The 26,325-nt window shown below is 42.7% G+C and overlaps 3 protein-coding genes across 7 annotated transcripts; 1 reads left to right on the forward strand and 2 right to left on the reverse strand.

Annotated features, from left to right (window-relative positions):
* Positions 1-1,929: 1,929 nt before the first annotated feature.
* Positions 1,930-10,946, reverse strand: LOC121295710 (LON peptidase N-terminal domain and RING finger protein 3-like). Its single transcript, XM_041220698.1, has 11 exons — positions 10,134-10,946; positions 8,969-9,087; positions 8,741-8,863; positions 7,213-7,450; positions 6,813-6,912; positions 5,346-5,460; positions 4,809-4,930; positions 4,346-4,504; positions 3,604-3,766; positions 2,993-3,142; positions 1,930-2,147 (listed from the first exon to the last, which is right to left on the reverse strand). The coding sequence occupies exons 1-11, from the start codon at positions 10,786-10,788 to the stop codon at positions 1,989-1,991; spliced, it is 2,103 nt and encodes a 700-aa protein (XP_041076632.1). The 5' UTR covers positions 10,789-10,946; the 3' UTR covers positions 1,930-1,988.
* Positions 10,947-11,988: 1,042 nt separating this feature from the next.
* On the reverse strand, positions 11,989-18,177 carry LOC121295711 (COMM domain-containing protein 5-like). Its single transcript, XM_041220699.1, is given in 8 exon segments — positions 11,989-12,117; positions 13,088-13,157; positions 13,444-13,539; positions 14,547-14,597; positions 15,956-15,984; positions 16,300-16,311; positions 16,313-16,461; positions 17,774-18,177. Coding segments are annotated over 8 exon segments (639 nt in total). The 5' UTR covers positions 17,904-18,177; the 3' UTR covers positions 11,989-12,015.
* Positions 18,178-18,451: 274 nt separating this feature from the next.
* On the forward strand, positions 18,452-25,728 carry LOC121295607 (protein FAM199X-like). Of its 5 annotated transcripts, none has more exons than XM_041220470.1 (8): positions 18,452-18,535; positions 19,036-19,192; positions 19,761-19,948; positions 20,378-20,597; positions 20,778-20,930; positions 21,631-21,792; positions 22,143-22,382; positions 22,777-25,728. In XM_041220470.1, the coding sequence occupies exons 3-8, from the start codon at positions 19,782-19,784 to the stop codon at positions 22,954-22,956; spliced, it is 1,122 nt and encodes a 373-aa protein (XP_041076404.1). In that variant the 5' UTR covers positions 18,452-18,535; positions 19,036-19,192; positions 19,761-19,781; the 3' UTR covers positions 22,957-25,728. The 5 variants fall into 5 exon arrangements, with proteins under 5 accessions (XP_041076404.1, XP_041076406.1, XP_041076408.1 ...); XM_041220474.1 differs by lacking the exon at positions 18,452-18,535 and adding an exon at positions 18,542-18,827; XM_041220475.1 differs by lacking the exon at positions 18,452-18,535 and adding an exon at positions 18,542-18,648.
* Positions 25,729-26,325: the final 597 nt, after the last annotated feature.

Consider the following 26,325-nt stretch of genomic DNA (forward strand, 5'->3'; position numbering starts at 1 on the left):
AAATACAAACAAGACACCAAGCATGAACAAGAAGCACATCCAGTGCCTGCTGCCTGAAAACAATTATACAGGGTCTACCACAGCAACAGACAATGCTGTATATGCAGTATATAAAAACACTTACATCTAAAAAAATACAACACAGCCATTCTAATAGCAATTGCCTGCAACTCTGAAGTTAAGACAAACTATAGAGTAGTTTAACAATAGAACAGCATTTAACACACCTTTGAACTGAGTATGCAGAGTTCTGGATATGCATTACATGGTAAAAAAAAAATACAACTAAGGCACTACAAACAAACACGCAGAATGCATGTGATCAGCCGAGGTGGAAGTCAGTGAGGAGGATACTTTGCAATTCTGAGCATCCAAACATCAGACCCCCTTGTTTTTTATTTAGCACTTGTGAGGATTAAAAGAACGGTCACAGCTCCTGAATGCAAAACGAAGCAGGTACCGTGGACAGCACTGAGAGGACAGTGCCTGTCTCTTTTAGAGACAGGTTCTGCAGCTGGTTTCTCTGGGTTTAGCAAGTCAACAATGGTCAGTACTCTTATCTGGTTATGGAAAGTGTTTAAAACGATATATATATATATATATATATATATATATATATATATATATATATATATATATATATATATATATTCATTTCAGTCTTAATCATCACCAGTGGAAATAAAAGGTTTTCTTTCATAAAGCTGTCCACAGATGGCAATACTTTACTAATGGCCTGTCATTCAGAAACCCTCGTTCCCTCTTTGTACATCTACTTCCATTCAGCGCCAATCCAGCTGCAAAATAAACAATACATTGACTTACTACTTCAAGTATGCACTTTTACAGACAAGACTACATTCCTTGCTTTATGTGCAGTGCTTTAAGTGTGTGTATTGCAGCTTAAACTATAGTGTAGTGATGTTTCCACTATAATGACACACAGCTGCAGAAGAAAACTGCTTCCACAAGACTAGCTGCCGTGCAATTCCACTCACATACAAGGGCAGCATGTGTGACTGTACTGATTATAAGCAAATAACACTGAGCAAGGAGATTCTCCACAGCTTTAACAGGAGGTAATAGGAACAAGGGCAACTATGAAAAACATGCATTGAATTTGTTAAAACAGTCCATTATCACCCCTTTTATATTCATTACTACATGGAAATGACAGCTGTTCAATTGTGATTCATACGCATGTGTTTCAATGTTAGGTGTCTGCCCCACTTTTTATAACTGTTACAATGTACTGCTGTTTATATTACCTATGTTAACACAATTCTAATGTGTTCTTCTTTTAAACTGAAAATGGCTAAATGCTGTTTAGGTTTTATTTCCATTATTCAGTGTGTTTGCACACAGGTGCGTTTTGACAAGCTGCGAGCTCTGCCAGTTGTTTCTGTAGAAGAAGGGTCCATATACAGACAGCCTGTCTGAAACCAGTGCTGCATCTGCTTGTAACAAGTGGCTGGTTGCACAGTTAGTATGACACAGGAATAAACAGAGGTGGTGAAACGTTAATGTGTTTGTAATAGGAAAAGAAGGAAGCCCGGACAATGAACCTCTCCAGAAGGAAGGTGAGACTATGCTCCATTATACAGTAAGAGCCTGGACTAGGAGTTCCAGTGTACAGTAAGAGCCTGGACTAGGAGTTCCAGTGTACAGTAAGAGCCTGAACACACAACCTACTCAATACAACAGATCCCAGATCCACACGGAAAACTTGGGATTGTATATTAAAGCACGCTGATTGGAAGCACGGTGGAGATAATCAGTATCCGATCCCAGCGATAAGAACTGAAAAGGTTTCTTTTATTTCTTTCTTTTTTTTTGCATTTCTTAAGAATTTGATAAAACCAGCAGGAAACCTGCCAAATTTTTTTTTTTTTTACAAGGCTGTACAGGGATACAATTTTGGTCTCAAAAAAAAAAAAAAAAAAAAAAAAAAAAAAAAAAAAATAAGAGGAACACGAGGCAGCGGGCGGTCAGCGGGCACGGCCGCAGGACATGAAGGACAGCACTCTGCGGATGCCGACCAGACGCTCCCTGAGTGACGTCATGGCCAGGAACAGCAGCTGAGCGCGACCCTCCAAGGGCAGGACCGCCAGTAGCCACCAGCACCAGGAGGGACCACTGGGGCTGACCTGGAGAAGAAGAGAGAGGGCGGGTTAGAGCTGGAGCATTCACACAGTGCAGGGGCACCAAACCAATGAGCAAAACCAATCTGATTTGATCATAACTGGTGCAAGAATCTATCACCTACAGCCCTATGCAGAGGGTATGTGGATTAAAAAAAGACATTAAGTGCCAAAATTTAAAAGGGATAATAAAAGGCTAAAAACAAACAGGATTGACTTTGCTCTACTTTAGACACAATTTGCATCATGTGGTCAAGTCCTGTTAAATAACCTTTTTTTAAGTTAATATTGTGCATCAATAATTCCCGGTCTAGCCAGACAGAGTGACTGCAGCGTTGGAGGGAGAGCTTCACGCAGTGTCTAAAGAATTCCATGGGATCTGGATACTTCATTTGTGTTGCTCAGTCTGATATGGTTATATTTCCCTACGCCCCATTCAGTCTGACCTATTTCTGCATGCACTGCCCTGGGGAATAAGACCTGGGGAGAAGATCCTTGTAAGCCGTCATTTGAGGCACTTTAATTAATTAAAAACTTTTTTCTGTTTTGTTTGCTTATTTCAGCCTTTAAATGTCCTCTTACACTGACGCAGCACCAGGCAATTTCCTCTAGCGTTCTGCGTCAGCAGAAGACCTAGTTTTCCGCTGTGCTGGTGGACGCGCCCTCTTCACATGCTGTGACAGTAATCTTGCAGAGCACTAAAGCTCAAAGCTCCCTCCTCTTCTGGTGTCAGAGCTGTACCTCCCACTGCACCCTTCCACATGCTAATTAAAGAAATTTCTAATTTCCCACAAGGAAAGCAGAAGTGCACCCCCTGCAGCTCAGCTGTGTGACCTGCACTGCACCTGTACCTGTGGCTCCGGTTCCTTGTCTGGCATTGGTCCGAAGTGTCCAGTGATCCGCTCCTTCTGTTCTGGTTTGAGGGAGTTGAACCACGTGAAGGACTGGTTGTACACTGCGTCATGGAGCGACAGCAGAGCTGCATATCCCTCCCCCTCCACCTGCACCAAGGGAACAACAGGCAGCTTAGATCAATGGACACAATCACAGCAGAAACATCTGAAATCACTGGTTTGTACCTATTGATGGGGATCCTCTGAACCAGTGTGGAAATGTGCAAATGCCTTTCTCTTAAGAATGCAACGGTTGGTTGGATCGGTAGGAATAGTTCTCCCTAACTAAGCAGTCAAAAGCAAATAAGCTCTGCAATTGAAGCATGAAGTAAATGATTTCTCTGTCCTCTGCATCGCACATCCAGCACGAAACCACACTCCAGGTACCCAAATCAATGAATCAGTCAAAACTGTGACATCTATAAATACCAGGACCGGCAGGTCACAGTCAACACTCCAGGAAAGAACTACAGTGCAAGCACAAGATCTCTGAAGCAGACACTGCACCGTGTGTGTGTATCAGCATGTACAGGAGGTGGCAGAGACAGAGTCAATCTGCTGAAACTCACCTTCTTGTCCTCCAGGTATTCGATATCCGCAGTGTTGTAGCCGTCGCACTGGTGCTGCTCAATCACTCTAAACCTCCTCTTCCCGACGGTGTCGACCACAGAACGGCCGTCTGCGAAGAACTCCACGTTCCTGATCTCAAGAATGCAGCCATAATCTGCAAACCTGAGCAGAGGAACCCAGGCGGTTAACAACACAGGTTTCCCCAGAGAGGAGCACTGCAGGGCACACAGTGAAGAGCTGCTCAAGATGCTCAGGCACATACATGGGTACAGTTTAGGACTCCTGCTGCATAGCACTTTCAGCTGTTCCAGATGTTAGTGAGCGTCTCTAAGATCCACAGCTTGAATTGGTGCCGTTTGTGCATTAAACTGTACTGTGCAATACTGTTAAGACATCTGTTTTTAAGATTGCTGAAAATCTAAAGTGGTTTACAGTTCATAACGGCTATATAGATAGCCAGATAAACTGATAGACACTTTCATTGGTTTCATTTCGACCAACTCTAAAACACTCAAGTCTGTGAATGGAGACAGACAATATCCCAGCATCACAACCAGGCGAGTCACTGCAGTGACCAGTGTTGGGAGAAATTCCGATTCCTGCCAACACTGGATACAGTGTATCCAAAATGTATCAATTTATCTTGGGGGCCAACATTGCTTTGCTTTCCTTTCCTAAGTAAACCGTGCTGAGCTGACCCAGTCCTGTAGAGCTTGTGTTCTGATTGGCAGTTTCTCTTACCCTTTGATGGAATCGGTGATGCACATTCCAAACTGCTTGGTGCCGGTCTCCATGCATCTCCGAATCATGAGCCGGTAGCAGGGCTCGAAGATGTGCAGGGGGCAGGGCACAGTGGGGAAGGCCATGGTGCACACGAAGATAGGAACGTTCTTATTCAAACTGCAAAGAAAAAGGAGGCGAGCGCCAGGGTGAGAGCTTAAAACCAACACAAATGTACTCAAGCGATCTGGATCTCGCACGATACACTCATGTGTTTTAAAGGAGAACAAGCTTCAAGTGTTGAACATGCTGCAGCTGGAAATGGAGGTTCTTGTTCACAGTTCAATGCCTACAAGAATTTGAGAAGTGCTTGCACCGGACAGCCTCTAATGTTCCATTATTAAACACAGGCAGTGTGCTAGACCTGCACTTCCTCTTCTTATAAAGCATGTTCCTTGCCTGCCTCCAAGACTCCAGGACTCACTTGGACAGCTCAGCGATTTCTTCCTCATGAACTTTCCTCCTCTCCACAAGCTCCTCCAGCAGGTAGTTATCTATGAGGCCCTCCAGCAGCGGGGTCTTGCTGTACTTCCTCTGGGCCAGGTACTGCAGGGACAGAGACAGGGTGGTCAGGGCTTGCACTGGGGGCACACTCATAGAGGGCACAGAGGTATACGCAATACACTGTGCTCAGGGTTGCAGCCTGTTCATATCTATCAGTGCCCTGTTGCTTTACCTGGGATTTAAAGGGTTACTCTTTATTCTAATGGGTCCACGATATCACTTGGAATTTATTTATTTTTTTAATCTATTATCCTAATCATAGCACCAACCTAAAAATTGTAATTATCAGCAGTTCTTGCTGGAAAATATACCTTAACATATTAAAAAAAAGCGAGTCAAGCAGACAGGCTAGGAGGGCTTCTTGAGTGTCAGATAACCACAGCTTGGACTACTTGCTAGGATCTTTGTGACTAACATGGCAGAGCTGCAGTGCCAGTGGCATGCTGCGCACACTCACCTCAGAGAGCCTTTCTTTGCACAGCGGGCACTGGGAGTTGTGGTCCAGGCATCGCTCCAGGCATTTCAGACAGAAGGTGTGGCCGCAGGGAGTTGTCACAGGTTCATAGAAAAGTCTGAAACATGTCAAAGAGACAGGGAATCATGCAACAGAAAACAATGATGACATTCATACTGTACAAATAACAGCTATACCCAGACAGCTAAATCTATGCTGGTCTGCAGTGGATCCAGGATTGCAGACGGACGCTTACAATCTAAAAAGTGGGTCACTGTTAATCCATATAGGTGAAATTCTTAGTGTTCATGGACACAGAACCATTTCCTAACCCTGAATTCAACTTCAGAGAATTATAAAGATCAAACTAGACAAATACAAACATGCTTTACCGAAATACACTTTAACACAAACCACACAATTTAGCATTTTGAAAAGAGCCCAAAATGAAGTCCTATTAGAGTGCCTTGCGATATGGCCTTCTCTTAATGCTATCAATTCTAAAAGTGGACTCAACCTGTACTCAACAGTGTGTGCTGTCAAAATGACAGCATACAGTTCTGTATAAGCTGTGAAGCTATGCGTGACAGTTTTAAAAATATATATTTAATAAGTTCAGAGCTCAGAAATACAAAAATAAAAACCCAAAGAAACAAACACACATGCCAATGAGTGACTGGTCCAGGTTTTAAATAGGGCAGGACGAGGTGAGGCACCAGGTCCACCCACCAGCACTCCACCGGGGGGGGGGGGGGGGGGGGTCAGGAACAGCAAAGCTACTTTGAATATGGAAAGGGCAGCAGCCGAAGCGATTCCCAGTTTCACCACAAGCTTTATTACTTATATTTGCAAATACGGTCCAGCGGTCATATTAGTCTAAGCAAGGTGCAGCACACATAGTCACTGTAAATCGCAGAAAAGTATGGAAGCATGGTTACATGAAAAAAACAAAACACAAGAGACAATGGTCTCTTGAACAGAATTCTATCATCCTCAGGTGACGCCTGGACTGCTGCTCAACACCGTGGCTCCGCCCACTGCTCTGTCTAACAGCTCTGCAGACAGACTTTGTGAGGTGGAGACTGGAATATTGACAAGTTAGACGACAAATCTGTAGCATTTTTACTTGTCAGGCAGCCAATGCCGTTTCAGGAAAACCGGGGTTGGGCTTCCCAGTGAAATTGCATTAACAAAAACAGGCAGTGCTCACTCCAACATATATGTAGTGGATAATCAAAACCATATATCAATATCAAGAAAACACATGTGCAATTAATCCAAGGGAAATGTCTCAGGTAAGTGAGAATGTGGGGATCACAAGCAAAGCAAAGGGAACTCAAGGGGCTTGTGGGGCCTTTCCAGACAGGTCAATGTTAGTAAGGAATTGGAAAGGGGCTGGCATTCTACTGGAGAACCCTGGAAGGACTGCAGGGAGACCACATGGAAACCTCTCTAGGAATGAGTGCATACCTCATACACAGGGAGCACTCCAGGTCACAGGGGTCAATCAGGTCACTTGGGACTGAGCACCACGTGGCTGTCGCTGCCTTCGGCACCGTGGACGTGGTGTCTGTGGATGAAAAGAGTCTCCAGTCACTCCCCTGGCTGTGTTCCACACTTCACATTTCTGTCTATAGTGTTGTCTTGATTCATTCAGCTGTGCTCTACACCTCACAAAGAAAATGTGCCACCTACCCAGTATATACAAAGCTTATCCCTCTCTCTTTATAAACCCCATTTAAAATAACTTGACTCAGACGCATTCAAAACCAATCCCTGCCACCTCGTTTTTATCTCCATTACTACACTATGGCAGAGCTCCACGGAGCATGTGAATGCAGCTCTGTTATATAACTGGTCTATCATTTACCTTGCTTCATATTCTTGCAGGATCTTTCGAAACTCCCTCCCTTGTCTTCCTCCTCCATGCCGAGTTTCCTCTTTAGAAGGCAGCTTGTGTCAAACGCAGGCGGCTGATACTCTTGTGAAAAGTACTTGACTTTGCCCTGGTCTTCACAGCAAGGAGGCTTCGCTCCCGGTGCATCAGCAACAGAGAAAGATGACTGCGATTCCACTGGTGACATCACGCTGTCGTTTCTCTTACAGTCCTGGAAAGAAGAGAAAAAAAGAAAGAGCATTTCACAGCGCGCTCCCGCTTTTTCTTTTTTAATGTTGCCATGCAGTATGGCACTTATTTCAAGGTGAGCGGGGGCTTATGCTCTATAGTCTGGGGATTGCAGGTTCGAGTCCAGGTCATGTCAGAACGGACCGTGACCGGGAGTTCCTAGGGGGCAGCGCACAATTGGCAGAGCGCTGCCGGGGTTGGGAGGGCTTAGGTCGGTAGGGGAATCCACGGCTCACCGCGCATCAGCAACCCCTGTGGCTGATAGGGTGCCTGTGGTTCTGCAGTGAAGCTGCCAGATCTGCGTTGTCCTTCGGCACTATAGGTCTGCGGCCTCGCTGTGGATCTGCAGCGTGTAAAATGATGGATTAGCAGGAGCACGTTTCAGAGGGTATGTGATCCAGCCTCCGTTCCCAGAGTCGGAGGGGGGTTGCGAGTGGTGAGCCGAGGATACAGATAATAATTAGGCACACTAAATTGGGGAGGAAATCAGGGTAAAAAATTGGAGATGACTAAATTTATATAAAAAAAAATAATAAAAAAAGAAACTCTGCTGTCACCTTCAGTGCCTTGCAATATGATCCAGGCAATCAGTGTTGAAGCTCAAAGGCTTGTGTTCTGCGATGGTAAGTGTCAGAGTCAATATTATATTATATATATAGAACTGTGCACATTAGTATAACACATTAGGCTTGGGGTTCACATGCATTAAGGGAGGAACACATTCAATTCATAGCATAAACCTGCATGAAAATTACTGAGTACATTTAACAGTATGCTTGTAATATTTCAGAACGAATTCTGGATTTGTCCGCTGTTGACTTGATCCAGTTTCCCTTTCGGTATCTATTTTTTTAAACGTTTATTTATTGATTTATTTTGAATTAAAGGGAAGGGGTTCAATTCTGCAGAACCCACAGTGTGAGATTAATTTCCCACTGAATTGAATTTAGCTGGCAAGGAGGAAACACAACAAGGTATTTTTCAGGGCCATGTCATAAATATGTTATGCGCTGTTTGAAAAACATTGGGTCAAAGAGTAATCTCCTGTGGATTAAATATCAAACAGCTTGAAATGCACTCTTTTGTAAGCTTTCCCTTACAGTGGAGATCAGTAAACAGGAAGTATGTGTTACACAAGTGCTTCACTCTCTGTGAGGGTGCTCTGGGTTATGGATCACTGACACACCCTGGATTGCACACTCACTCACACAGGTATGCAGTAAATCTGCTTCAAGGACACAAACTCAGCATTAATGCCAATACTTCCATGTACCTTTTGTGCTTCACATTTTGCCATCTTGCTTTCTGGTTCCAAGGCAATACAGAAGAGGTATTCAGTTAAAGCCTCCTCTGATTTCCTGAGAATTGTCAAGGCTTGTGCTTTCCGTAAGTGTCCCTTAATAGAAAATAAACACGACACATAAATGTCTAGAATTGCACACACACGCAAACACACAGGGGAACTCAACTAATTACACAGATGGGAAGCATGCTTCCTCACCTTGAGCCAAAGAGGTTGAAGTCGACATGCCATCTCAGCATCGCTTAGTGCAGCTTCACAGTTCTTCAAACTGGAGTTTATCTGTGATCGGTTGCTGAACAGCAGATGGTCCCTGGGGGCTGAGAAACACAAAGAAAACATTTCTAATTTTAAACACAGTGCATTTCAATCGCACGCCCGTTTTAGACATGTCCTCATTTGCTCAACAAGTACTGTAGTGACACTAAGGCTGAACTCTGGTCTGTTTTAATCCAACGAGTGTGTTTTCTACTGTAAATTCTCTGTGTTACCTCTTCATAGTTTTATTCAACTTTGCAATTCAGTTTGCAAAGTTGACCTTAAAAACGAGCCTGGAGATTCTTCACGAACGTCACGCTTGCAAAAAAGGTTTTACTGTTCAAACATGTGACAGCAAATCTGAACAACACAGCTCCAGTTACTCAGTTCATGTTACAAGAAGTTCAGATTATTAACTTCCCTGTTTTTTATCTGGATGTGCGTTAATGGTGCTGGATCATTAAACTCTGAAGCTTTAAAACACTTTCAGAGTCTCTCTTCAGCTAACAGAACAACAACAAAAAAAGAAAGCATGAAGGTGGAAAGACCTACCTTTTCCCAGAGCGGGTCTACTTCAAGGACTCTGTTTTGAAACAACTTACTGGAGTTTATATACCCTATTAAGTCATACAATATATCTGCCTTTTTTTTTTTCTAACAACCCCTACAAAACTTTGTTTTGGCGGATTTATATAGGAAAACACACACAATATATAATATATATATATATATATATATATATATATATATATATCATAATATATATATATATATATATATATTATAGGGACTACTGACATTTACAATACCAGACCCTCTTTGCGACAGACAATTGCGTTAAAGAAACGCGTTTGAAGACGTTTAATACAAAACCCTAGCAGTAACTAACACTGCCTCATCAGTCACATCATACGTGTAAGATGTAGTTACAGACCGGTACGCGTGTAGTTTCCAGTACCTTTACTGCTAGTCTAATCATAAACATCGTTATGCTTTGAAATGTAATTTTACTAAGCAGTAACACAAAAAAACAAAACAAAACCAGTAGGTATGTTATATAGCGTATTAAATATATTAATATAATGACTTCCTCCCGCCCCCCCGTTACCTAATTGTATTGCTTCATCATACTTTTCCAGTGCCGCTTCCAGGTTTTTCTCCGCGTATAAAGCATTCCCTTCGTGTCTCAGTCTCACTGCCTGCACTTGGGACGGAAACCACTTGGCTAACAGGTTGCACAGAACCACGTTCATCCTGTAGTCGTGCACATCGCAGAGCTTCGTACTGTCTTTGCACTGCTTGCAGACCAGCGGTCTTTCTTTCTCTCTGTCCAGACACTTCCTGCAGTAAGTGTGTCCACAAGGCAGGTTGACAGGCTCGTATAGGAATCCCAGGCATATCCTGCAAGTGAATGCACCGTATACGCTGCTGCTGGTGGTGTCGTGCTCCTGGTTCTCATGAGCTCCCAGTCCCTCTTTGCTCCTGATGCTGCCAAGCAGACACTCGGTCAGATTCTCCAGCTGCGCCGGTCGCAGCCTCTTGAGTTTGGATGCTTTCTGGTAGATCTCGAACGCTTCGCTTAATCTGCCCCCCAAAGCTAGCGCGTCAGCCCTTCTCAAGAGCACTTCCACTTGCGTAGCAGGGTCGCTGAAATGCCGTAGCTGGCATTCGTAGATCTCCGCAGCCAGCTCAAAGTTTCTTGCCTGGAAAGCTTCAGCAGCGAGCTCCAGCATCACATTGCTTTCCGCGGTCTCTGTGCCCATCGCGGAGCTAGGACGGTGCTAGTATTATTCCTGTGTGGAACCCAGTGTTAACAGTTTATTAAGACGAGATACTATTTCATTCATTTTGCTCTCCCTTGTCCTCCTGTTTAGTTCACGAACATACACAAGATCCATCGCACAGCTGTAGGTATTGAGCTTAAGAGAGCAAAATGTTATATAAAGTACACCATGTGGCCCCGTCCAGCTCTTCTAATTGGTCGGGTCTGTAAGAGTGTTACAAAACACCTCCCGTTTGTAACATTGTTTTGAGTCTTCCTGTCTGCGTGTCTGAAGTAATGTGTGTTTTACTGTTGCTGTAGTTTCTAAATAGTTGTGAATGTATTGCCTGAATGACATTTAGTAGCTGTGCTAGTGCTACCTTACATTGAGGCAACTCGGATTAAACAGCTTTTAAAGCTGTCAAAGAACAGCTCCCAGCTGAGATGAAGATGGTGAACTTTAATCAGGGGCGTCATTTACATATGTGATTGTGAGCAGCTGGCTGCACTGCTCTGCCTGTCACTGCACACATGCACGCTGATCAAACAAGGTGTGCAAATGAAGGTGGAAATGCAGAGTGTGATAGATAGGTCCTCCCACTCCTCTGAAAGCCAGGTTGAGAAAATGACAAACAACAAAATAAAAACAAGAAGTTCTCTTGCCTTTCTGATAACTCTTGATAATATTCAAGACCTCAAATGAAAGTAATGGAGTGTACGTTTAGAGAGAGCTTAATAATACACGGTTACATAACCATCTGGGAAAGAGACTGCCTTAAAATACCCTTGATGACTGCAACTACTGAAATAGAGCTGCATTAGGATGAAGGTACGAATAGAGGGCATTCTCACAGCATGAAATCCACTTTAGAACATAGTTAATCTGGGGCACAGGTGGCTCCACACATTAGTAACCAAGTTTCTTGCCCGTGTTGTCAGTTTGATCAGTGCCCATGTATTAGCAGCTGACTACATTTTGAAGGGATACTGCAGGCACTGAATATTTACACATGACTGTGTGATGATGAACTCAAAACCAGGCACCTGGACCAGAAAACCCCATTTAATCAGGGAAGTGAAAACAACAAGCTGCTCATTTAAACATCACTCACTCTTTATTCATAATACAAATAATAATAATAATAATAATAATAATAATAATAATAATAATAATAATAATAATAATAATAATTAGAACCTCTTTTAGGGTTTAACAAGCTGAACCGATTCAGTCTTGAATTTTCAGCACACTTCTTTTCTCCAAGTTGTTCATTTCCTTCAAGATCAGGGCAACGTTGTAGCGAAGCTCTTGGAACTTGGAAACGGGCACCTTGGGGGGAGGGGGGGGGGAACATCCTGAGGACATTGCATTCAAAGTGGTGTTCTGTGTGCTTGTGTTACGTGTGGCTCTGTGCAGGGAGACAGCTGGGTTTAAGGGATCTGTTGACCTAACACACAAACTGCCCCCTCCCCTCCCCTCCCCTCCACCAACATAACTGGGTTCTGTTTACTTGTCGTCTTTCTGGTCATTAGGAAAAGAAAAAATGTCCAGCAACATTTGCGTTGAATAAGAAGGACTCCCTTTAGCACGATGCTTCAGCCAGATCCAAAACAACTTATGTTTTTCTAACGCTCATGTGTTACATAACTGCTGCCAATAACAGCAGCTTGGGCTGTGAAAGGCAGAGATACAAACGAGCAATTTAGCTTCCTCTCTGAATGGATTCATAATTCAGGGGATCGCTCCCATTGCCTAGAAACTCATGAGCCTAACACAATGCTACCCAGTGCTCTGCTCTCCACCACAAACTGAGACGGCCACTCCCAAAGGGCGTTTCCCAGAATCACAATGTTTTATTAAGAAATATAGAAACAATAAATGAAACCGAATAAAATCTGTGACAAACGTTTTAACCATAAGTATTTTATTCAGCGTTTTCAAATGAAAAAAGATTGAATTCAGAGCGGTTTTGAAGTGGTGCAAGCAGCTGAAGGTGAGAGACCATTTATTTAACAGGGGTCTGACTGCTCAAATCATTGAAATGATGTAGATCTGAAACCCCAGGGTGCAAGACTAGTGGGAGTCTCTAGCCCTGGAAGGCTTTACATAATAACTAAACAAACTTACAAGTCCACAACGATTGCATATGCAAGAGGAGATCATGCCAAAAGCTAAAGAACAAATCAACAGCTTTGCAACACATACACCATTAAATATGAATCACGCCGACCAGCAGCTGCTACACAAATTGGGTAGAGCCTGTCTGCCCTCAAACAGAAGCGAAGGTAATTAAGATTACCTCAAAGCGGTGGGCATTCCCATCAGTCAGCTGCATCAGTATGAAGGGCTGCAGCGTACGGGCTAAAGAGCTGCAAGGAGAAAGAAAATCTAAAATGGCAATCGGATACCACGGTTACACCGTGCTTGTTTTTCAAACCGATTGTGCGCGCCCACACACACACACACACACACACACACGCTACAGGGACACAATTACATGCAACTGCAATTGAGGCTTTGTTGCACGCCATGTGCATTGACAAAAGCTGCACCACGTGCACTGTCGCAATCCAGCATTGGCAGAGTGGAGGCGCAGGGAGCCTGTGAAAGGTGCACCTCTTTGAAAGGGCACAGGGGCAGAAGCACATTGTTTACCTTGTTGAGATGGCCACGTCTACTCTCCACCTGAAACCAGCAATGCCTGGCCATCGAATTCCCTCCTGAGCAGCTGCACTCTTGAGCACCGCTCGCCTGAAAGGAGTCGCACAATGAAAACATATTATTACTATCCGGGTCTGTGACAAGAGCATGCCAATCACAAGTTGTGGTGGTGGTTAATACAGGATATGCTGATGAAATGCAAAGTTTCAATCACTATTATTTGTCAGGATTCAATTCAAATGGCCCAATTTCTGACAACTACTTTACAAAGCTTCTGCATCCTCCCCATCTAGCCCACAAGTAAAATAACTAATTATGTCAAAACTGCTGCAACAAACCCATTCACAGATACATTGAACAGCAATTCAAACCCGTTCAGATACATTGAACAGCGACTCAAACCCGTTCAGATACATTGAAGGATGATTCAAACCTTTTCATACACAATGAACAGTGATTCATGTAATTATATAATGTAGGCTGTTCATGGAGTGCTTTTCTTTTTATAGAAGATTGCACACTGTGAAGAAGTGAAGAAGGGGAAAGCTTGGAGATTAATGAGCAGCTTGTCTTCAGAAACTGCGACTTGGCTGGACCAGTAGTATTGGAAACAGCTTTAGTTAGTTGGATAACCACAATGAATCAGGTCACTGCTACTTATGGTGATTAGTTTCCCACTTGAACCATGATCTGATCTACAGTACTGATATACAGTGCAGGGTGTAAGTGGCAGCCACTATCAGTGACTATCACTAAACAAACCATTGCAATACATCTGCAGGGGGTGAAAGATGCTGTATGTATTCCTTAATTAGTCTATGTTCAGGAATCACAGCTCCATGCAGAATGTATCAAATGGAAGCAGAGTTTCAGTGCAAACCCACAGCTAATTTACATAACTGCAAGGCAACAAATAGATGTTTCTTTCCTCTTTATCTGTGTGCCTGATAAAGCACTGCAGCTGCAGGATGACAGAGAAAGAAAGCACTATATAGTCAGACAGCCTGTGTAGAGCACAGCCAGTTCTGCAATGAGTCAATGAATATGATTATTAGTTCTGTCAATACCATCTTACACAAAAACCGTAAGATACAAACCTACTGCCGAAGATCAAGCTGGCAAAATCTGCAATGAACTCCTCCGATACCCTGCAGCAAGACGAAACTGTGTTAGAGACACGCACACAGTGGAGGAGAAACACAGGACAGAAAATAATTGCTTTTAGTAAGGAAAGCTTCTTCAGGATCTATCTATAATACTTCCAGCATACAGATACACATATACACGTGCATTATGCGCTACACTACTGAAAGCACTTTCATTTAACCCTTTCATGCATGACACTGAAAAATGATATTGCTTTACATGTGGAAAAAATGGCATCCTCAATTCCTCAAGAGGTCATTATGCATTTGCGTCTTCCACATGTGTCCATATTAAAAGACTAGAAGAGTGTTTTTTTTTAACCTGTCCCCATACAAGTCCCCCATTCATAAAAGGGTTAAATAGAGTTCCATATGTGTCAAAGCATTGTTTTCACACCTTTTCTAACTAGGTGTGTGGGTCACCTAGTTTGCCTTGGAAAGTAGACACTGCCTACTCCTTAAGGAGTTGAAAGTTAGAATCCAATTTCCTTTCTAGTAGCCTAGAAGCTGATGATTGTAACTTTAAATGGCAATAATCACTTTAAAACATGTATGCCTGACATCCTGAGGCTAATTTATGCTTATATAAAAGATAATAGGCTGGAAATTACATAACATCTGAAAAGGATTGAGAATTAAACACGCCTCTTATACCCTGTTTCGGTATCGTCAAGAAGCCACGGCAACAGGTCGTGGGAATCCAGCACAGCCAGATCAGAACAAGGGGGCTTGAGCTGAATAACAAGCAATTTCACTGCAATGAGTAGCGGAGAATATAAATGTTATCTGAATACCACTGTCAACTGAGTCTTAGTCGAGGGCCCATCTTTGAAATGAGATGTCAATCTCAATGGGCCCTTTGAGAGCCGAATGTAAATGAGGGCTGTTTTCAGCAAGGAGTGTCTCATTTTAAATCAGTTAAATCATTTCAATAAAATCAGCCGGCACTACACAGTATATCGAAAATCAATTACAAGTGCAGTGCTGGTGTTAGCAGCACATGAGCTGAGAACAAAGAACACAATCGCCAGCCGCGGCATGACTTTGAAATCAAACCATTTGCCATTACAGTCGTGTGTCAATGCCGAGGACCTCATACAGATAAGGATCCTGTCTGTGTTACTGTCCCCTGTGAGTTAAAGATGCACTTGTTAAACGGACACTGTGTCTGTGCACGTTCATAAAGATGCACTTGTTAAACGGACACTGTGTCTGTGCACGTTCATAAAGATGCACTTGTTAAACGGACACTGTGTCTGTGCACGTTCATAAAGATGCACTTGTTAAACGGACACTGTGTCTGTGCACGTTCATACACAGGATCTGCAGCAAGAACAACACAACAAAAATACTGCCATTACCTAATATCCCGTAAATCTTCCTTGAAGACCTGCAGAAGAAAAAAAAGGGGAATAAAACAAAAGTTCAACCCAGAAACCCTAAGATTACATTGGCAGTATAACAGCAAAACCTGTCACTGCACAGCTGGTTAAAGTGGATCCAGACTCCAAATACAACCCCCATTACCATGGCTGTAAATGCAGAGATACAGCACATTAAATTGATTGACTTAGTGTGTGGGATAGAAAAAAAATCTAAACGTGACATTTGACACACGACACACACACTCCTGCAGTGTACTGTATCTCTCTAGTCTCCAGTCATGCTTGTTTCTACAGTGCTTGGTGTTGTATGAAATACTCACCTCCTGTTTGAGAGGAGGAGGCTGGGAGTCGCAATGCTTCCTTCAGCAGAGTGTACATTCCTGCTATAATGTAGCTTAACTGCTCTTCAGAGAGATTCCCATGCTCAGCGATGGCAGCCACAGATTCTCTGCAGTCCTTTCCTTCCAAAGCGCTTACAACAGCTACAAAATACAAGCACAGCACAGCATGACGATTAAAAAGCACTGCCACTGACATTACCTTGGGCCGTTCAGGTGCTAGAATATTAAACAAAACTGTTTTATAAGTTATGGATTTTGTATGAATGCATTCCCTTATTTTATTTCCCGGTGTTGTGAGCTTGCAAGCTGTTTCATGGTGTTTTATTTACATCGTAACACGTTAACGGAGATGGAGAATTTCATGTTAAAATACACGTCCAAAGTAGTGTAATTATTTGCAGAGTAGGTGGCACACCTCAATGAAAAACATGTGTCCCTGATCGATACAGAACCTTGTCGAACAAACACACACACATGTGCTTAGAAATCAGCTATGGTGCGTCCAATCTTGAGCATGTGGAATTACCCTTGATTTCAAGTTTAAAAGAAAGGCATGGATGGATACTGTTCTAATTCAGCCTGCTGTACATTTTGAGAAGTTTTGTTATCTGTTATCTGTAAGGTGAAACTATTTAAAAAGTCTACCTTATTGCACTGATATTATTTTTTGTCATGTCCACATTCAGGCTGGTGTTTATTTTTTCCACCTGTTTATTTCATAATATTGTGTGTGTGACATTCTCCCTGTGTGTGTGCTATGCACGGTGACAATTCTCCCTGCCTTTCTGTGTGTTTACGAAACATGTGTGTGTTCCGTGGTTGTCACCAGGGACAAGCTAAGTTTTCCAACCTGTTCTCGCTGTGTGTGGTGACACAACACACACATCATGTGTGTGTATGCACACAATTCGATGCACTGTGTGACACTGTACGGTGACAGTCTTCCTGTGTGTGTGTGTGTGTGTGTGTGTGTGTGTGTGTGTGTGTGTGTGTGTGTGTGTGTGTGTTTACGAAACATTCTCCCTGTGTGTGTGTGTGTGTGTGTACGAGACATTCTCCCTGTGTGTGTGGCTATGCACGGTGACAGTCTTCCTGTGTGTGTGTGTGTGTACGAGACATTCTCCCTGTGTGTGTGTGTGGTAAAATAAGATATGGTAACAACTGGTATCTCTTGAATAAATGATATTACATAGCACTGGTCACCTTGGTTATTTTCAGTTCACTAAAAGTGGTACAGTGGTACTTGTATTTATCGCACTGCATTACTAATTGCTTTTCCCAAACCTTAAAGGTTTTCTGCACCAAACGCAACACTGTAAAAAAATTTACCTTTGACAGTACTACTAATGCTGTATTAAAAACGTGTAATGCTTGTTTCAAATAAGTACTCAGGTAGCAAATTTCGAGGAAACTCCTTTCTGCAGTACGGTGCAGGGTTGGGATGCCTACTTACCTTTGAGGATTGTTCTGAACACTTCTTTATCAAAATCCTTCAAGTGTTCGGCCATGACCTCCACCTCTGAGGGGATCCTCGCTCCGAGGAAGCCGGTTCTATCGCTCGGCTGACCTGCGGCAGATGACATGATGATAGCCTCGAGTTTGAAACTTGTTTTGATGTTAGTACGGTACACCTCACTTCAGTCCTGTCACAAACTATCGATAGCATAGCGCTGCTGGTCACTGTAGTAAAACCCGTGCTCATTCATCAGGCACGGTAACGCGCATTCTCCAATGATTCCTACACCTATACGTAATTATATATAAACATAACACTATATTACAGTTGAAAAAGTAAATACAAATAAACACCATCTCTGCTCTGATGGAAACCGTAGCTGTTTCCTGCGTGATTCGCATAAAAGCCGCTCATGTGATCATAAGACTAATTTTCACAAAACAATAAGGGTGCGCCATCTGGTGGCTACATTGCTACTGTACTTTTGAAAAATAAACACACACACACACACACACACACACAAACACAAACAGTAGCTTTGTTGAAATAACTTGAAATTGAAAGGCAGATATTATTTCCACATTTTGTTATTGCCCATAGTCATCCCACTCTTTAGGGGGCGCTGTCGTTATTCAAGGTTCGCATACTCTCCAATGCCAAGTGATGACATTGCAGGTGGAACCTGTCTGGGGAAGAAAGGAAGTGGCGTTACGTGATCCGTGGGGTTGAAGAAGTAGGGCGTTAGGAAAACAAATCCAGGTCGGTATGAGAAATGTGCGTTTGTAACGATGTCTGTATCGAGCAGCACGCTGAAGTGCAACATTATACGCGTGTTTAACGGTTTAGCAGGGTTGATCTGATCCTGGTACCGGGTATGTATTGACAGGTTGCTCACGATGGCTACGGCGGAGCAGTGTGGGCGTCTGCACGTATTCACGGGTCAGAAGAGCCATGTCGTGTTCTGTGTTAATCCGGGCAGTTTGACTAGAGGTTTCACTTACACTTGATCAGAGAGCAGCAGATCCCCGTGTCACGGTTATCAGTTAAAAGTGTATGTACTAACCGATATAAATCTGAGATTGCTCTGTAAATTACGCAAAGCCGCCTGAAGTAGGCGGGTCTGACTACAGCCAGGCAGCTGCAGGGAAACCGTCGTGTTTGTAGCGTGTAATGTGGTCGCTCCTTGTTGCATTGCTGCACAGTGTTAATGAAAGGATTGTATTATTAACGCGTCTGTTGTTTTGTTGTCGCCCCTGTAGAATCTGTCGAACACGTCTCTGTTTACACTTAGCGACAGAAGACGAGTAGTGAACGAGCGAAGGCCGAGGGTTTGTTGCACTGCGGTACCATGAAAGGCCAGCAGCATTTCAGCTGTGACACTTTATTTGTTCGCGCAATAGTTTATTGACCTGCCAGGTAAGCACACCTGAGTCACGCAATTGTCGTTATTCACGGATTCTATCATGATTTAACGTTCTGCAGGCATGCAGTTTAGACCGTTGCTGTAGCACTTCGTGTCCAAATGAAATTGTTAGAGAGTACTTGTTTATCAAGTATGTTAATTGTTTTCGCAGAAAACAACATTTGAATAAACAGTTGTAACAAACATTTTGTTGTAACTATATTGTATATATATATATATATATTATATATATATATATTGGGTTAGGGTGGTTCCAGAGACTCCGATTGCCATTAAACTCGGTCTACTCAGTAAAACACGATGATAGTTAAAAACACACATTTCGAGGACTTCAGCTTACTTTAGTATCTTCATATAGCGTAAGGCATTTCGTTGCTGCAATTAAATTAGGTCTGCAAATGTTAGTTGGGTCAAGTTTAACCCTTTGCTTCCCAGTGTCTAATGTGTTTAATATGAATAAAATAGGCATTAAACATGCAAGGGCACATCCCCAGGACAGCAAAGGGTTCAGATCATTTGCTGTGTGTGTTTGTAGTTGAATTATGAATTCCATGCCTTTAGCACCTCAGCATCCCAGTGACAATGTCCGAAGATCTCTACGAGAAGTTTCTGTCTCCAGGGGATCCGTTCCCTTTGCTGTCCCAGCGCGGTAACGCCAGTGAAGAAGGAACGCTGGACGTGAGTGACTTCAGCTGTCAGCATTCCTCCTGTCACAGAACTGACCCCCTTCATCGCTTTCACAGCAACAGGTCAGGATGGAAAATTATTATTAATGTAGTCTTCAGTACAACAAATGCATATTCTTTAAGAGAAGCCCAGTTTTTAGGTGTAGTACTGGTCGTCAACTGCATGCCAGTGTTAATAGTTACAGCGTAAGCATGTTTACAGAAGGAGAGGTCATTCGGCCCATCAGTACGCCTCCTTCTGATAGAAGTTTGTTAATCTCAAAACTGTTTCATGGGTAACCCGTTCCATCCCCTCAACGAAATGTCTCCTACTCTCAGTTCTAAGTCTGTCTCCATTAAATTTGGAACACTCACCCACTGGTCCTGGTTTCTGCCTTTAAAGTGTTGATTAGGGTTTACATGGTCACCTTCTTTTAAGATATTAGGCTGAATAAATTGCCATGGTGTGGTTTTAGTAATGTGTTGCTCATGTGTTGATTGCTCTGTGTTCAGATGGAACCTGACCTCGTGTGGTACCAGTGTTGCAAGCTCAGAGTGCAGCGAGGAATTGTTTTCCTCTGTCTCTGTCGGGGACCAGGATGACTGCTATTCCCTCCTGGATGACCAGGAGTTCACCTCCTTCGAACTTTTTCCAGAGGGCAGTGTCTGCAGCGATGTCTCCTCTTCCATCAGTACCTACTGGGACTGGTCGGATAGCGACTTTGAATGGCAGGTGGGTGCAGGGCACGCTGAGTGAAGCCAAATCTGTGGCCAGCAACTAAAATCCAGTGCATATAACCAGGGATGGAAGTAAGACCCCTATTGCATAGCGGTTGATCCATTTCTGTTTTTATAATGTGCTTAATGCAAACTGTCTTTAGTAATATAATTTGTTGTGTTTATTGATTCGAAGCTGCCTGGCAGTGACATTGCGAGTGGAAGTGATGTCTTGTCTGATATCATACCCAGCATTCCTAGCTCTCCTTGCCTGGTCCCAAAGAGGAAAAGCAAACAGCACAGGAATCTGGATGAGCTTCCCTGGAGTGCCATGACCAACGATGAGCAGGTACTGCGCAGGGTGTTCCAGTGATGAGGCAGGTACTGTGTAGGGTGTCCCAGTGATGAGGCAGGTACTGTGCAGGGTGTCCCAGTGATGAGGCAGGTACTGTGCAGGGTGTTCCAGTGATGAGGCAGGTACTGTGCAGGGTGTCCGAGTGATGTGGCAGGTACTGTGCAGGGTGTCCGAGTGATGAGGCAGGTACTGTGCAGGGTGTCCCAGTGTTGAGGCAGGTACTGTGCAGGGAGTTCCAGTGATGAGGCAGGTACTGTGCAGGGTGTCCCAGTGAGGAGGCAGGTACTGTGCAGAGTGTTCCAGCTTGTGTTCTAAAGCCTGCTTGTACCCACAGCAGGACAGGCGTTCAACACAGTGCAGAAGAAAAGGTGATAGTTGCCCTGTTTGAATTTATAAAGTATAATTTATTGATTCTTATAACGGATGTATTTGATTTATTTTTTTTATTTGTGTCTCTCAATGAGCCCAATTTTTGGTTCTGCTTCCGGGAAAAAGAAATGGCTCCTTAAGATTTTATTGGGAGGTCCTTTAGATTCACAGGGATTGTATTGATTTCGTGGGATTGGGGCACTTTCTGATTCACATCTATCAAAAGATTATTTTAGTGTAACAGAGCTGTTGCCCCAAAGAACAAAGGATCATTACAGTAAACACTTTGAGATTTAACAACTCTTCATTTATTTTTTAAAATCAGGTTGAATATATTGAATACTTGAGTCGAAAGGTGAGCACTGAGATGGGACTGAGAGAACAGCTGGATATTATCAAAATCATTGATCCCAGCGCGCAGATATCTCCTACAGACAGTGAATTCATCATCGAGCTCAACTGTCTTACAGACGACAAGTTAAAACAGGTAAGGCTGCTGCCTCTTCCAAGGAACGCTGTTTGTACAGTCTGCCAAAAAGCTTTACATTTTTTAACTTAAGTGCCTTTCTTTTAAACACTCCTTAACACATGAGTGAACTTCTCTGGGTCCTTTGGGGAACACTGTGAAATCGGTATCTTTTAATAACTGATCCCAGTAAAACGAGAGGTTTCCTATAGCCCTATAGACTTATCCCTGTTTTAAGTGGTGCATGTTTCTCAGCACGAGTTTGGCGGATTCTAATCTCCTTTATGCAAAGCAAATGCTTCCCTAAGCCTTAGTTTCCATGTCCTGTGCTGTACTGGCAGTGTTAACAATCCCAGTGCTGTCTGCCCCAGGTGAGGAACTACATCAAGGAGCACAGCTCTCGCCTGCGCCCGGGCAGCACCCGGGACAGCTGGAAGAGGAGCAGCTACAGCAGTGCCAGCACCAGTGGGGTGAGCGGCGCCAGCAGCAATGCCAGCATGGTCAGCACAGGCAGCAGCAGCAACGGCTCCAGCGGCTCCAACATGAGCCGGGCACACAGCGACAGCAACCTGTCCACCAGCACCGCAGCTGAGAGGATCCGAGACTCCAAGGTGAGAGCGCAGCCACGCGACCTCCTGGATGCGTCTCCAAGTGACTCCAGAAATCGTACCTGATTTACACTTCCCATTCGCTAGATGGGTCTCAAATGTGCAGTTTTGAAAGCATGTTAAAGGAAATAATGTATTCTCATTTTAAAATATCTGGTACTCCACTAGATTAAAAAAAACATCTCACTTTTTATGCCTTACTTTCAGGAAACCTACAGATGGGTCATTTCACCTCAGTAGTGTGATCTGGTTCAAAGTATGTTACAGGAATGGAATGACTTTGTTAGCTACAATCCCTTTTAAGGATGCAACAAAAATTTTATGGATATGCATACATATATTTATTTTTGCACTAAGCTGATTTTTTCAAGGTGTGTTTTTGTTTTGTCTTTGGCAGAAGCGCTCTAAACAGCGCAAGCTCCAGCAGAAAGCCCTGCGCAAGAAGCAGGTGAAGGAGCAGAGGCAGGCCCGCAAGGAGAGGCTGAGCGGACTGTTCCTGAACGAAGAGGTGCTGTCACTCAAAGTGACAGAGGAGGAGGAGGAGGATCATGAGGGAGACGTTGAAGTCTTGATGTGACGAGCGGGACTCCCTCAGTGTTCCTTCTGAGCCTCTAGCTTTCGTATGTGAGCATTAAAAAAAAAAACTAAAAACAATACCCAAAGAGATACGTGCATTTAGCTTCCAATATAGGGTTTCCACTACATTGTGAGATTGAAATCACTGACTGTATAGCTGTATAGTATAGCTGACTGGTGCATTTTCACTGCAAGCAGTGTATTCATATGTTTGCGAGGCAGTATTACAGGGTATGTTTGACCTGTTACCCAAGCCTAACGTACAGATACTGTACACGGAGTGCAACATTTTTCCCTTGAATGACATCCTGCTTACTGTTAAAGTTCAAATGCACTTATTACCCCTTTAAAAGACTCCTTTGGCTGTTAATAATATTATCACAGAGTAATATTAAGCCGGGAACACTCAAACTTGGTAAAATCGTATTCTTTCTCATCTCATATTCTTTCAGCAGAGAAGCCTGTTCGGGGGGGGGGCTTACAAAGCATCATATGCCTAAATATAGACTTTTGAAAATACTTTGATTTATTTATTTATTTTTTTGCACCTAACTCTTTTAACAAACACTAAACTATGCTTCGGTCTCTAAACCATTAATGCTAATTACATACCTGCAACACCAGAAACCTCTCCCCTTCCTCTGCTGTAAAGGACAAACGTTTCCCAACATTGCAAATCCGAAGTAATGAGGCGTAGAGGGTACACTGAGCTCCAAGTGGGGCTGTGTGTGGAGCAGAGAAGCACGTGGACACAGTAAAAGGGGAGCTGATACCTTTTGTTTCCAGCTGAGCGTTCTGCTTTTGATTGTGTTTTCAAGTATGTGGAATGGCTCTGTCTGTTTACTGAAGTATGAAAGGCATCAAATCAATCGTTTACTTTGTTTGCTTTCAGAGGAGTGGAAAACAATGTTGTTCTTGTTACAAATTAAAACACTGCATTAAACCTGGGAGCTATTTGCACAGATCATTATCGCCCATGTTATACATGCTTTATAATAATCCATAGGGGCATTTTTACTAAACCCTTTATGCAGTTTGCCCCATTTTTTCTGAAAGACATTAGGATTGTAAAATGTATTTTAGAAAAAACAAAAAAAGATTATGGTGAACACCAGGAATGAAATTTGTTTGTGAAATAATGTATGCCAGTGCAGTCATGCATTTTGACAGCAGTGCTAGGCTTTATTTTCTGTAAGCCTATAAAACATGTGAAATGACTTTGTAATGGACTCCCTGTTCAGGTGATGTATGTGATATACAACCTGTGGATGTCTTTGGTATTCAGGCATAGGCATTCCCCGTCATGATGTATACTGTACATTGTGTGAAATGTATTGTCACAGTGCTTTGAGATTCAGATAGATAGAGCCTTGTAATGCTGGCTTTAACTAATCTAGTTGTTGTTTTTTGGGGTGAAGGATATTGAGCCTAAATCACTTTATCATTAGCCCTAATAGAATCAAATACACTTTTTTTTTTTTTTTTTTAGAGCTAACTTGTTTTATTGCATGCATGGAAAGAAGCCTAATGGATTGCAGTTGAAGTTATTGCTGACCTTTTCTGTTTTATCTATGTTTTAAACCCTGGCATGACTAATTTATCACAGTAAAACTTGAAAGTCAGAATCATCTACTGTACTGTCAGAAAAATACTAACGTATCGAAAAAGAACGAAACAAAATGTTATGTTTAAGCACATCTTGTTATAAATACTGATATGTTAAAACCTTTGTGCTGGACACATAGCAGCCTAGGAGATTTGTGAAGGCATCCAATCTTTATTTAATGCTAACTTTACAGAGCACTTTGCAAAGTCACAAATCTTGTAATTTTAATAAAGATACGTGATATATGATAGATTATGTTTAGCTGGATTCAGATTGTGAATCTTACAAACTTGAACATACTCTGTATCTGAACAGATGTGTATATCCAAGCATCTGGTTGGGGGTGTGCATTTAATACTCTTAAGATTTGTATGTATGCATATGATTTCTCAGTGCTAGTTTTCTTCATTTGAAGCTGTGCTTTGTAGCAGTTGTAACTCTAAAGATTGCACTGGTTAAAATTCATTTAACATTGTATTTGTTGTAAGCTGTGATAGTGCAAAGAAATTCCCGATTGTTCATTTGATTAAACCTCACCGAAACGCTTGAAGTTTTAGCCGTCCTGATTGTGTAGTATCTCATGATGCCCAGTAGATGGCGGTATGCAGAGCCTTTAATTTAATCTTAAATGTATTGCAGTTACAGGAAAGGGATATTTGTGCCCAACTGCTGTGCTAGCTCTTCCAATGAGATTCACTTAGTACAATAAACACATCCACTTTCTGTACCTCCTCAGTCACAGGGATGCACGGGGGCAAGGAGACCAGAAAATATGATTAAGTCAGACCCCAGAATCACACACTTGTGTAGCTACATGTGCACTTTTGACAACACAGTTCAGCTTTATCATTGTATTTCTGCAAATCTAAGTGTGGGTGATATAAGTGAGTAAAATAAGAACAGATCCATCGATTGATAATGTAAAGCATTTATCGTTTATTTTATTATTATTTCGGAATCAAATCTCCACATTGTCGCTACTCGGTTCTTTGGGATGGAATCTACTTTATTTTTTATTTGATGCGCTTCTTTTTACTGTACGAATATCAAATCCGTGTTTCAATTTCAAAAGTAACCAAATGTTACACTGCAGTTGTTTGTCAATTGTGTTCTTTAGTATGACGGTTTTCTTTTTATATTGGTTAACATTAAAAAGTTGTAATATGATTCTCTGTTGCAGTTCTTTATCACCATTCTTATCACACAACACTTCCAGGCAGCAGTTTGCTGAATCAAGTCTAATTCTACAGTGTGAAAGAGTGGAAAGCAACCTGCTTTCCAGCACAATCGCGTCAGCTGGAGGCTGGAATCCACTGGAGACTCGCTCCTCGGTGTGAGCAGTAAATAAATAGCATCTTTATTTGTAGCACCGGATACAAACAGTTCTGAGCACAGCTTTACAGAATGCAAACAGTTGCAGGCAAACACTTCAGACACAGGTGGAAGCTATACGTCCTCTTTCCTCTCCCCTAGCACTCCTATTGACACCCTTGTTTCCTGACACGCTGGCTTCCTGAGCATGGAAGCTCTTTAAATGACTGTATCAGTTACGATGTATGAACTGCGTAAGTCGCCTCTCCTGACGAGCAGACAAAGTGAGCACCTCCCTCCCCTCTAAACCATGCGGTACAGCCCCGCCCACTGATACACAGATAGTATACTGTTTACATTTTACTCGCTTTATATAAACACTCCATTTATTTACTATTGTATATTCTGTACAAAAATATTCTCTATTAACAATAGCAAAAATACATATTTAAA

The sequence above is a fragment of the Polyodon spathula genome, chromosome 20, assembly GCF_017654505.1.
Source record: "Polyodon spathula isolate WHYD16114869_AA chromosome 20, ASM1765450v1, whole genome shotgun sequence".
Classification (NCBI taxonomy): Eukaryota; Metazoa; Chordata; class Actinopteri; order Acipenseriformes; family Polyodontidae; genus Polyodon; species Polyodon spathula.

Bases quoted from the DNA above. Each gene is read 5' to 3' on its own strand.
- LOC121295710 (XM_041220698.1), bottom strand. From the start codon at position 10,788: ATGGGCACAGAGACCGCGGAAAGCAATGTGATGCTGGAGCTCGCTGCT. The intron at 8,864-8,968 runs GTGAGGAAGCAT...TTTTCTATTAAG, and splicing joins TTCAACCTCTTTGGCTCAAG to GGACACTTACGGAAAGCACA. The intron at 3,143-3,603 runs GTGAGTTTCAGC...CCCTTGGTGCAG, and splicing joins AATACCTGGAGGACAAGAAG to GTGGAGGGGGAGGGATATGC.
- LOC121295607 (XM_041220470.1), top strand. From the start codon at position 19,782: ATGTCCGAAGATCTCTACGAGAAGTTTCTGTCTCCAGGGGATCCGTTC. The intron at 21,793-22,142 runs GTAAGGCTGCTG...TGTCTGCCCCAG, and splicing joins CAGACGACAAGTTAAAACAG to GTGAGGAACTACATCAAGGA. The intron at 22,383-22,776 runs GTGAGAGCGCAG...TGTCTTTGGCAG, and splicing joins AGAGGATCCGAGACTCCAAG to AAGCGCTCTAAACAGCGCAA.